The 12,848-nt window shown below is 50.1% G+C and overlaps 1 protein-coding gene across 18 annotated transcripts in view; it reads right to left on the reverse strand.

Annotated features, from left to right (window-relative positions):
- B3GNTL1 (UDP-GlcNAc:betaGal beta-1,3-N-acetylglucosaminyltransferase like 1) overlaps nt 1-12,848 on the reverse strand; it is a 136,000-nt gene that overhangs the window by 103,341 nt on the left and 19,811 nt on the right. For 2 of the 18 annotated variants that reach the window (XM_064583418.1, XM_064583417.1), the window contains one exon: nt 4,597-4,815. The exons of 15 other annotated variants lie outside the window; for them this stretch is intronic. Coding sequence is in view for 1 of the 3 variants with exons in the window: in XM_054510620.2 (XP_054366595.1) it covers nt 1,366-1,377 (12 nt within the window). In the remaining 2 variants the exon portion in view is untranslated. Of the gene's footprint in view, nt 1-1,365; nt 1,569-4,596; nt 4,816-12,848 lie in introns of those variants that run through there. One more of the 18 variants, XM_054510620.2, reaches the window with a different exon arrangement.

A 12,848-nucleotide genomic window follows, 5' to 3' on the forward strand; every position in this document is an offset into this window, starting at 1 on the left:
AGCCAAACTAGGGAAAGAGCCCAAATGTCCACTGACAGATGAATGGATAAAGAAGATGTGGTGTGTGTATGTATGTGTGTATATATATACATATATATATGAGTGGAATATGACTCAGCCATCAGAAAGAATAAAATCCATTTGCAACGACGTGCGTGGAGCTAGAGTGTATTATGGTAAAGCGAAATGAGTCAGAGAAAGACAAATACCCTATGATTTCACGCGTATGTAGAATTTAAGAAACAAAACAGGTGAACGAACACACAGGAGGGGAAAAAAGAAAAGAGGGAAACAAATCATGAGAGACTCTTAACTATAAAGAACAAACTGAGGGTCGACGGAAGGAGGTGAGTCGGGGATGGGATAGATGGGGGATGGGTATTAAGGAGGGCACGTATTATGATGAGCACTGAGTGTTGCATGTAAGTGATGAACCACTGAATTCTACTCCTGAAACCAATATTGAACTGTATGTCAATTAACTAGAATTTAAATAAAAAAGACCTGAGCTGAGATCAAGAGTTGGACACTTAACTGACTGAGCCACCCAGGTGCCCCAACGCAAAAAATCTTTAAAAAAGATTTTTTAAAAAATAGCCAAAAATATTGAAGTAGATGAACAAGAGGACTTACAGAATCAAACTACACTGTGTTCTGTAAAGCTGCAATGTAGCAAATGAAGGACAGACCAACAGCCCACATGGACAGGACACAGAGGCCAGAAACAGGTCCTACACACAGCAACATTGGATTAAAGACAGCTCAGAAAGCTTATGAGCAAGGGCCTTTCTTTCCATCAACAATGCTACACCCACTGGAAATCCCCATGAGAAGGAGTCATTCGGGACCTCTACCCCACATGCAGATAGAAGTAATTTCTAGATTGACTATAGATCTGAATGTGAAAAGTAACAATAAAGCTTCCAGAGAATGATATAGAAAAACATCTTCATTAGAGTGAAATAAACAAAAATTTCACAACTGGGGAAAAAAGCACTAACTATAAGGAAAAGATTGATAAACTGGACTACAGTGAATTAGAAACTTCTATTTACTCAAAACTCTATTAAAGAATAAAAAAAGAACATGTGACTCTTGATCTTGGGGTCGTGAGTTTGAGCCCCACATTGGATGTAGAGATTACTAGATAAATAAGAAATAATAAACAAACAAACTTAAAAAAAAAAAGAATAAAAACGAAAGCCACACAGCAGGAGGAGCTAGCTCTTTGTAATTCATACATTCAACGAAGGACTTATATCCAACACATCTTATTAACTTATTGAAGAAAAAGAGGCAACATCATAAAAAAATGGGCAAGAGACATAAGCAGGCAGTACACAAAGAAAATATCCAAATACCCACCTGCAACCTCATCAGACATCAGGGAAATGAATTTAAAGCCACACACAGTCACCACCATGTCATCACACCAGATGACTCAAGTGAAGGAGACCAGACCCAGGAAGGGCCAGGAGACAGGCCAGTTAGCACGTCCTCCCACTGCTGGACGAGCGCCCGCGGCAGGTGAGCACAGCACCTTCAGCACTCCAGCCCCTCCTCCCGTACATGGCAAGCAGACCCACAGTCGCATGTCCAGCCCCTCCTCCCGTACGTGGCAAGCAGACCCACAGTCGCATGTCCAGCCCCTCCTCCCGTACGTGGCAAGCAGACCCACAGTCGCATGTCCAGCCCCTCCTCCCGTACGTGGCAAGCAGACCCACAGTCGCATGTCCAGCCCCTCCTCCCGTACGTGGCAAGCAGACCCACAGTCGCATGTCCAGCCCCTCCTCCCGTACGTGGCAAGCAGACCCACAGTCGCATGTCCAGCCCCTCCTCCCGTACGTGGCAAGCAGACCCACAGTCGCATGTCCAGCCCCTCCTCCCGTACGTGGCAAGCAGACCCACAGTCGCATGTCCAGCCCCTCCTCCCGTACGTGGCAAGCAGACCCACAGTCGCATGTCCAGCCCCTCCTCCCGTACGTGGCAAGCAGACCCAAGTCGCACGTCCAGCCCCTCCTCCCGTACGTGGCAAGCAGACCCACAGTCGCATGTGTGCTGGAAGAAATGTACAAGCATTTCCTGGCAGCACTGCTCAAAGACCCAAATGTTGAACCCGCAGAAGGGTGGAGCTGGGCACCTCCACATTCTGGACTATCACACAGCAATAAAAGTTGTGAAATGTTGGGGCGCCTGGGTGGCTCAGTCATTAAGCGTCTGCCTTCGGCTCAGGTCATGATCCCAGGGTCCTAGGGTTGAGCCCCACATCGGGCTCCCTGCTCCGCAGGAAGCCTGCTTCTCCCTCTCCCACTCTCCCTGCTTGTGTTCCCTCTCTCGCTGTGTCTCTCTCTGTCAAATAAATAAATAAAATCTTTAAAAAAAAAAGAAAGTTGTGAAATGCTGCTATGCAAAAATCAGCACTAATCTCCAAAACGTAATGCTGGGCAAGATAAGCCAGATATAAAAGAATATGTGAGGAATTACATAAAGGTCAAAATAAGATAAAACTAACTGGGTGTTTGCATTCCAGTCATGCTGCAGACAAGAGGACGGGGTTTCTGAGGAGGAACAGGAGGTCACGCGAGAAGCCGGCTGTGCTCTGGTCCTGCACCTATGGACGACTGCACAGGACAGCTCAATTTCCCATAACTCCACGAACTGCACACTTATGACCTGCACCCTGATCTGTGCATATGTTAAACTTAAATAAAAATGAACAAAAACAATTCCAAGTAGAGTTTAGATCAAAACATAAAAGGTAAAAAAGAAATAAAGCATCTGGAACTAGGAGAATAACTTCAGGGCCTAAAAGTAGGAAAAAATGTCTCAAGAAGAAGGCGCAATGAGACTGACTGTAAAGGAAAAGATAACTAAATGGACCTGCCCTAAAATTAAGAACTCTATTTATCAACTGGTAGCTTTCAGATAGTGAAAAGGCAAGCAAGCCACAGAGGGAGAGAAGCAGACACAAAAGGCTATGTATGATGCCGCTTATAAAAAGTTCAAAACCAGGCAGGACTGTCACATCAACAAACAGGACAATATTTGACTTTGGGAAGGATAAGAAAGTCATCGGGAAGGAGCAAGAAAGGGGTTCTGGGGTGGCTTCACACACACCTGCTTGTTGAGGATCCGCTGAGCTGTGCATTCGTGGCCAGCGCCCCTCTCTAGGCGTGTCCTTCTCCACAGTGCAAGTGATAACACAAACACAACTCTGAGCGTGACAAGCGTTTGGCAGAACACTTCTAGTGACTCTGCCCTGGAGGCTTGGCCGCAAGGCGAGCCGAGACCAGGGGATAGGAGCTCTAGGTCAGAAACACGTAAAAGTCCGTTCATCACCTCACAGTGAACTGTTAACTTAAAACAAACAAGAACCCTACTACACCTAACCTACTATAACTAATAAGGTAACTTAGCAGATTTACAGCAACAAAACTGGTATGAACTTTTAATACCAGTTTTGATAGCACCAAAACCCAGAAAATACTTAGTGATGTATTTTGTTAAGTTTATGCAATACCTGAATACTGAAAACTATAAAACATTTCTGAGAGAAATCCAAGAACCTAAATAAATGAAGAGATGTACCATGTTTATGGATTAGAACATTCAGTCTTGGTAAGACCCCCAAATGGGTCTATAGATTCAGTGCAATTCCAATGAAAACTCAAGCAGACTCGACAGCTGAATCTAAATGTCTACAGAAATTCAAAAGACCTAAAAAAAAAACAAAGCAATTTTGAAAAGGAAGAACACAGCTGGAGGGCCTAACCATACCTGATTTTTTCAATACAACTACCCTTAGCTTCATTCCTGCTGCTGCCATGGGAACAAAGGCAGCGTGGAAGTGGCTCACGGACAGAGACGAAGGGTCTGCACTGTGTCTGGCCGTCCGACCTTCAACAGAGGTCGGATGCTAGAGCCGGGTACGCAGAGGAAGACTGTCACCCACAATCCCCCCTTCACACCACACTCGATGAACCCAAACAGCTGACACACCTACATGTAAAAGACAAAACCATAAAACCTCTAGGAAAAAACAGGGAGAAAGTCTTGGGGTAGACAAAGACTTCTTAGGTTCTTAGGACAAAAAAGCACAAATCTTGACAGGAAAAACTGATAAGATGGACTTAATCCTAATTCATGTTCATTAAGACACGTCTGAGAAATGAAAACAAAGGCAAGCCACAGACTGGGAGAAAGGACCTGTATCTTAGTAAAAAAGTCGAAAGACTTGAAGGACTCTTCACACGGGAAGATACACACGTGACCAGTGAGCGCCCAAACGAAGAAGACTCGGCATCTTGAGTCACCAGGGAGATGCAATCCAAAACCACAGGAGACAGTCCCATAGGCATGCCCCGAGGCTCACATCTCAAAGACGGACAACTCCAAGTGTTGGGAGAAACTCAACAAGCTCTTGTAAATCACCGGGAACGTAAAAGGGTTCATCCCCTTGGAAAATCGTTCTGAAGACTCTTAGAAGGCAAACGTGCATATTTATACCACCCATCAGCTCTGTCCGAGATTTACCAGGAGCAATGACTGCACATCCACGGTTAGACCTGCACAAACTTCTGCGGTATCTGTACTCACAGCAGCTGAACACCGGAGGCCACGCAGCGTCCACCACCGGGCACCTACAGAAGGCGTCCCCTGGAACGGCCGGCTCAGCAGCAGCGAAGGCCGACGTACTTGATGTCAGCAACAACACAGGTAGATCTCAAAAACAGCATGAGGAGTAGAAAGGGCCAACGGCAAGATCACATACTGTTTGATTCCATTTATATGAAGTTCTGGAACAGGAAAAAAACCCTAACGAAGGGAAGCAGGGTGTGAGTGCAAAGTGGTTCGAGGACACGTTAACCTGGACTGAGGTGGCCCTTACACGGGCGTGTGCGTTTGTCAGACCCACTGAATGTGCACGTTCAATGGGTGTCTTTTATTAAGTGGTTGATTTTTAAATCTGTCTCCAATAAAGCATGCCTAGTATTTAGGAAGAAAGTTTAATCTGAGTTCACTCCACGATGCTTTTTAAAAATATCGTCAGGTTCTGGGTTTAGGGCACTGGTGTTCAGGAGGACACAGTGCCCCCCCCTCCGCCGAATGCACTGCCGTTTCTGCCGTTCTAGTTCCCAGTCCCCATCCATATACACACACAACTTTTCTGTAGCCATAATTCTGGCAGAAGCACACGAAAGTAATTTGGGATCAAACATGTGGATTCACTACACACACACACATTCAAGCTGCCCAGTTTCCTCCGCTGACAAAACGGAGACTGTATGGCCAACGCCCCTCCCCTGGCTCGCGGCTCCTCCGAGAAAGGAAATCCCTGTAACTGGGAGAGAAGACAAGCATTCCTCGGCTCAGCAAGAGATTCAGCAGGAAGGAGGAGGAGCACAGGAGATCTGGGCTGCAGGGGAAGGATGGGGGGCTGCCCGGGGCTCACGCAGCCCAGAGCAGACACCCCTCCCATCTACCTCCTGCCCTCCTGTTCCCCAGGGCAGGTCAGCGTGTGTGCCCCTGCCACCTGGGGCATAGTGCCCCTCTTGTCCGCCAGGCCCCAGCGTGAGGGTAGGAAATAGCAGGGGCCCATGGCAGAGGGACAGAGAGGGCAGGGAGATGAGCAGAAGTCACTGCCGCCGGGGAAGGGGCAGGAGGTGCACCACCTTCTCCTTCTTGGGTGGAGGCCACCAGGGCTGGCTGCAAAGGAACTGCTCGGAAGCTTGTGAGAGCAGAGTATGCCTACGGGTCTGGAGTCTGTCGGTCTGCAGTGGCCCAAGTCCACGTTTGCAGCAAGCTGTCTCCCTGGCCAGCAGGTTTCGGGACCAGCACTCGGAGGGAGCAGCTGAACAAACACCCAGCTCATCCCCCTTCCCTAGGCCCTAAAATGAAAACACTCTACACAAACAGAAAATATTTCAAAAGCTCACTGCTGTCTGGGGCATTAGTCTCTCTAAAGAAATGAAGGTTAGTGGCACTTGACAAGAGCCGGAGCCCGCCAAGAACTAACGCCCAGAGCCAACAAAAACAGCCGAGGGCGGCTCCCGTGAAGCAGTGTGAGCAGCCACGTGCAGAGACTTCTGGGGCTTTCTCTATTCCAGAAAAAACTTTCATGAGTGTTGAGAAGGAATCTGTCTCCCTTCCAAGAACAAAAGTAGGCGCCCCCACACACAGGTCAGTACCGATGTGCAGCTCTCTCCCTCATAAATTAAGGGCATCACCTGCTTCTTGGTGGAGCTACTTGACCCTTTTTTGGGAACAGTCACCACTAAGATCACGTGGCCCTCCTCCTGACCCAGCTAACGCCCTCCTGGTCTCGGTCTAACAGAGCCCATAATTTATCTCTCAGGAAAGAGGAGAAGAGGTTGTGGTGTGTCCGGAGAAGCAGAGGCGGGGGGAAGGGGAGGCCACCCTGACCGCCCCCCAGCACTGCCCCCATGCAGGTCCCAGCGAACACCCCCAAGTACGGGGTAGCACACGGGCATCGACACACTCACAAGAGCTGATAAAGTCTGGGGCGCCTGGGTGGCTCAGTCGTTGAGCGTCTGCCTTTGGCTCAGGTCATGATCCCAGGGTCCTGGGATCGAGCCCCGCGTCGGGCTCCCTGCTCCGCGGGAAGCCTGCTTCTCCCTCTCCCACTCCCCCTGCTTGTGTTCCCTCTCTTGCTGTCTCTCTCTCCGTCAAATAAATAAATAAAATCTTTAAATAAATAAATAACAAAAGGCTTAACTAGAGTCAAAAGCAGTATTATTTACTCCTTCACTTATGATCATTTCTTTGATTGCATGTGCTGTAGGTGAGCCTCGTGGGGTCTGTGAGAACTGAGCAGACAGCCACATAAGTAAAATATTAGGACAAGACTTCCTTTTTCAGAAACACTATGGTTGAGGTGCCTGAGTGGCTCAGTTGTTAAGCATCTGCCTTCGGCTCAGGTCATGATCCCAGGGTCCTGGGATGGAGCCCCACATCGGGCTCCCTGCTCGGCGGGAAGCCTGCTTCTCCCTCTCCCACTCCCCCTGCTTGTGTTCCCTCTCTCGCTGTCTCTCTCTCCGTCAAATAAATAAAATCTTAAAAAAAAAGAGTTGATAAAGGCTGTAAAACAATTTCTAAACAAACTTTGAGTTTTCTGTCACTTGTTTATTTTAATGGAGGGGGATGTCTATTTACCATGATACGTTGTTGAAGACAGAACAAAAAGCATGACTTTTTAAAACATGGCAAAAGTACTTCTGATTTGCCAACCGCTAAAGCTCACCCCAATTATGACCAGAATCACATGAGAACCCATGTAGTCCCTGCACACCAGTATCGATGAGACCAGAGCAATGACCCACAGGCAGTGAGGCACCAGCCCGTAGGCCCAGCACCACCCCCTCCTGCACCTCTCCTCTCCCCAGGGCTTCCTTCTAAGCTGAGCGGTTCCGCACCCTGCCTTGCCTGTGGAGCCAAAATTTCTAGCTGACACTCTGTTGGAAAAGCAGGCATCTGCAGGCCCCGTGGACAGCTGGCTCGGCTTGTGGCAGACCTGAACCCGTGACATTGCTCAACTGTGTCCTAAAGTTGCAGCAGATACCAACACTCTTTTCTGAATGACCCCACATGCAACTCACAAGTCAGACATAAAAATCAGTGGGGGCATGGGATGCAGAGAGGAGAAAAGCAAACCTCGTTACCTGCTGGCAACAGGTGTGTTTAACCAGTTACTGGCTGCAGGTCACTCTACATAGAGCGAAACACCACCACGCAGCGGCCTGGGCTCAAGTGCTTTGCCTCTTGTGTCCCACTCCCGGGAGGTACTCAGTCCCCTTCCTTCTGCCTCAACCTTCCACCCTCCCCAAATGCACAAGACAGAGCTGGAGGGGAAAGAGAAATATAAACTGCGAGTATCTAAATCGGTCAGTATTCCTACTTTCTAGCAGTTTGGACAAAATACTTAATGGCAAAAGTGGTTGAAGTCACTTGCAAACAAGTCACTTATAGGACCTTCCTCTCTGTCAGAGAAGAACCAGACCGTGCATGAAACCCTGGAGAAACGGGGGGTGAGGGGGCGCGCAGCACCATGAGGCTCCCCAACACAGGGCCCCACTGGGTCCCACGCATCTGCCTGGACTCCATGGTGAAAGGGTCGCACAGACCGTCCAGCCCAGGAAGTGAGAGTTCCCGACGCGTCCAGGCAACAAAGTGGCCCTCGGGCTTGTGGGGACGGAGCCTCTGAGGCCCGCGTGGTCTCTGAGCAGTGAGGCCTCACGTTGTCCCCAGGCAGGCAGCCTGCGGGCCCTCCAGAGACGGCCACCCCAGTCCACGGCAGCCCCATGTCCTCTGTGCGGCCCGACAGCTCCCAGGTAGGTGTCCAAACATGTCTGCTCTCTTCCTAGGGAAATTCACTCAGAAAGCCCGACCGATTCAAAGCTCCCATGAGCACGAGACACTGTATTTTGGAGACTACCTGGCACACCAATCCTGCTCTGCCTGACTCCATAACGGCCACCATGCCTGCTCTTCACTTCAGCACAGAGCCCTGCTGGAGGAGCGGAAGAACCACAGGGACCTGGCAGCAGAGCACAGGACGCCCGAGGCAGGGGGCGGGCGTGGGCAGAAGAGCCCCCACAGCCACCTTCCTCACATCTCTGAGCCAGGCGGGTTTCACAGGACGATGGAACCCACGCAGTACAAACACCTATTCAGTGGGTACAGGTGGGGGTACCTGTGCGGAGGGAAAAGGTGGGGACAGTCCAGGGAGTGGCCCCTGACATGAGGACGACTCTGGAGAATCTAATTGTGTTGATGGAAGACCTCTCGTCCTCGATGTGGGTCTGTGCCCTGGGTGACGTGGGCAAGGAGGGAAAAGGTGGGGACAGTCCAGGGAGTGGCCCCGTGACATGAGGACGACTCTGGAGAATCTAATTGTGTTGATGGAAGACCTCTCGTCCTCGATGTGGGTCTGTGCCCTGGGTGACGTGGGCAAGGCCCCGGGCTGCTCTGACAGCCAGAGCATGCCCTAACCACTCCCTGCAGCTAGACGAGCAGATGCCAACACGCTAAAGCGAGTGGGCCCAGGTCTGGGCTGCTTGTCCCCTCCAGCACCACCAACACCTTTACTGAACATGCTGGCCATCCAGAGAGCAGCAAAAGGCCATGGCCATGCAGGGTCTCGAGAAGAGAGCAGCCAGCAGTCCTGGGCCAGATTTCGTGCTCCATGGGCACCGGGAAGACCCCCGATGTTTTGTCAGGAGGACCAACGAAAGGGGGAGGATGGGAGAGAAATGGCCACAAACTGAGGACATCTGCAACACAGGCCTGCCCTGGGGCCCAGCAGAGTCCACGGAAGGACTGGGCCTCAGGAGCGCAGATCCCATACCTCCTCGCACACCGGCTGCCTTGGCCCCAGTTTGGCCTGCCCTCCCAGGGTGCAGAGAGCCACAAACAAACAAAATTAACCATTAATGCATCTCAGAGGACCTGGGAAGCAGAGAGAAGCAGCCGCCCCTGGAGCTGCTAGGGAGACAAACAAAACAGGGGGACTCCGAGAGGTACCCCAGTACACGGGAGGAAAGGCTTCCGGGAGCTGAAAGCCTAAGCTCCAACTCCTAAAAGCAATTGTGAGCATGAAGTGCATGGTCACAGTCCCCAACTGGAAGGTCAGACTGTAACATGCAAAATTACAAAGAAATAGAAATCACAGAAAAATTAGCAGACTGTAAGACATAACATTCACATACAAGAGACCCAAGAGAAAAAAACTAGAAAAAAAAATTACGAGCTAATATTGAAAAATTCATCTTATTTGAAAAAAACCTTGAGGCTATGCTTTGAAAGAGCTCACCAAATTCCAGGAATGATTCTTGACAATCAGAAAAATTCCAAATTCCAAAACCATGGGAAAAAATCGTATAAATCTTCAGTAACATGTTTTAAAAACCAACAAATCCCAACTGACCCAGAAAGAACGTCTGACAAAACCCAGTACCTATGCACGAGGAAAGCTGTCAGCCAGCCAGGACAGAGTGGACCCCGCGGGACCCAGAACGGCAAGGGTGCTGCCCTCACTCAGCACAAGTTCTATGCGGTGCTGGGAGGCAGGAGCGGGGTGAAGGGCACAGAGGTCGGAGAGGAAGAAATAAAACCACCCTCTTTGCAGAAGACGTGATTGTCTGTCTAGGAAGTCCTCAGGAATCTACCCCAAAACCTAGAGCTAAAAGGGAGTTCTGCAGGATCAGTACATAAAAATGACCATACTTCTTTGCCGTAATGATGAACAAGTGAACGTAGAAATTAAGACTGCAATGTCCGTTTACAACTGCTTGAAAGAAAAGGGCATGTCAGCACAAACTTAACAGCATGTGTACGTGATCATGGTACCCTGAAAATTACAGAATGCTGATGAAAGATGCCAAAGAACAGCTAAGTAAGTACGTGGAAGCTGCGCTCCTCAAGCTTTGCAACACACGTTTTTTAAGCGCTGCCATGACATCCTCTTCTAAGCAGGAGATTCCTGAGTTGCGAAGGCCCAGGCCACAGCACACCGTCCATGGCAGGCGTGTGCAAACTGGTGAGTGCTGTCCACAGGGCATCCCACAAGCAGGCCAAGGGGTGAGGCCCCTCGTGTGCTGGCGGCACTCAGAGGCAAGGGTATCGCTGAGAAGCTGCAGGGGATGTGGGCCTGGCTTGCATGTGTGAAAGTGCGTGAGGGTCTGCAGCGGTGGGGGGGCCGATGTCGCCATGGAGACATTGGCTTTTGCTCTCCTGTTTTGTTTTGTTTTGTTTTTTTAAAGATTTTATTTATTTGAGACAGAGAGGAGAGAGAGAGAGCACATGAGGGGGGGAGGGTCAGAGGGAGAAGCAGGCTCCCTGATGCGGGACTCGATCCAGGGACTCCAGGATCATGACCTGAGCCGAAGGCAGTCGCTTAACCAACTGAGCCACCCAGGCGCCCTTTATTTATTTATTTGAGAGAGAGAGAGAATGAGAGACAGAGAGCATGAGAGGGAGGAGGGTCAGAGGGAGAAGCAGACTCCCCGATGCGGGACTCGATCCAGGGACTCCAGGATCATGACCTGAGCCGAAGGCAGTCGCTTAACCAACTGAGCCACCCAGGCGCCCTCCGGTCTGTTTTGTTGACGGCTGCACCCCTTGTCCCCACCAGCACCAGGCACACGAATGAATGAACTCCAGGCAGAGCTGCAGCCTGGGAGCTGCTCCTAACGATAAGCACTCTAAGTTTTAAATGCGGCAATCTGCCTGCGTCCCAGGGGCCAACAAGTCAAAATGCAACCCAGGCTAAGAGGCCTCAGAAGCCTTCTTCATGCAAAAACATTTTATTTTGTTGTACCATCGGAGCCTGCCTTCGCTGCAGACCGCAACCATCTTCTCCTGACCAGGGGCCCGCTCCCCGTGGACCCTGACATGCCCACCAGCAAAGGCCAGCCGAAGAAGAGGCAATCCACAGGAGAGCTCGTAAGGGCTTGCCGCAGCTCCACTGTCCAGATGCCACTTGCACTGGGTGACCAGAGACAGCACCGTCAGGAATGGGGCAAATCAAAATCACAAGTAACAAGATGTCCCGCACGAAGATGCATGCCTAACACCGTCGTGAAGAAATCAGACAACCTGAGTTTTAAAGAGGGCAGTCTGCAAGTGCCCTGGAACCTTCCAAAACATCAAGGTGAGGAAAGTCAGGCTTTGGAATGTTCCAGACAGAGGAGATGGAGGACATGAGACAAGCAACTCCAGCATGTGGTCCTGACCAGGCCTCAGGTGACACATGAACAAGCTGGGCGTGCAGGGTCCGTCCTGTATGTGCTCCTGCTCTGCTGGAAGGAGACGTCCTTCTTGGCAGGAAGCAAAGGCTCGAGGTGACAGATGCAATGCTGACCGCAAAGCCGAGTTCTCTGTACTTTTCTCTAAGTTTGAAAAAGAAAAGTGGGCAAAAAGGTGAGCTGGTGCTCACCACAATTTACAACCGGGAAGCACAGATGGAAACACAGCGAGGCACCGGCAAAAATTAAGAGGCTGATGGTGCTAAGTGTTGGGAGGCTATGGACCCCACGGCCCGGGCTCCGAGGGCTGCAGCCGCGTGAGAGCAGCGCGGTGTCCCTCGGTCAGATGGTCACGCACCCCTGGGGCCAGCATCCCACCCAACAGGAGCTCTGGCTTCCGCGACACGGTGCAACGCAACAGCGTCATTCATGCAAGAGCTGGAAGCAGCTGGGCGCCCGGCGGGGGGGTGCGTGAGCACGCGGTCTATCTGCCCGTGCCCTGCTGCGTGGCGGGCCAAATGCACACCACAGACCGCAGAGCAGCAGGATGGATGCTGGCATGCCGACTGACTTTCAGCAGGGGCATCAGGCAACTCAGCAAAGAAAAGACAGTGTCGTCAACAAAGGGCGCTGTGACCAATTAGCCCTGGGTCCTGCTTCATACGGACATTAATACGAGATGGATAATGAGCTAAATACAAAATAAAAACCATAAGCTACTAGAAGAAAATATAAGAGAATCGCTTCTCCTTTGGGGCAAGCAGAAATTTCTTAGAAAAACAAATTAACTACAAAAGAAAAAAATACACTGGAGTTCAGCAAAATTTAGAACTTCTGTTCATCAAAAGACATTAAATATGAAGGCAAGTCACAGATGGGAGAAAGTATTCACAATATCTGACAACAGACTTGCATCCAAAATATAGAACTAGCATAACTCGTCTTCTAATAACAAGACGAACAGCCCAACTGAAAAAAAACAGGCAAAAGATCTGAACAGACATTTCACAGAAGAAACGAATGGCCATTAAACCCGTGAAAGGTGCACATCACCACCAGGCACCAGAGAAATGCAAACCAAAGCTG

This window comes from Mirounga angustirostris, unplaced genomic scaffold (genome assembly GCF_029215605.1).
Source record: "Mirounga angustirostris isolate CCGP_5_RB_7025 unplaced genomic scaffold, mMirAng1.0.hap1 SCAF_17, whole genome shotgun sequence".
NCBI lineage: Eukaryota > Metazoa > Chordata > Mammalia > Carnivora > Phocidae > Mirounga > Mirounga angustirostris.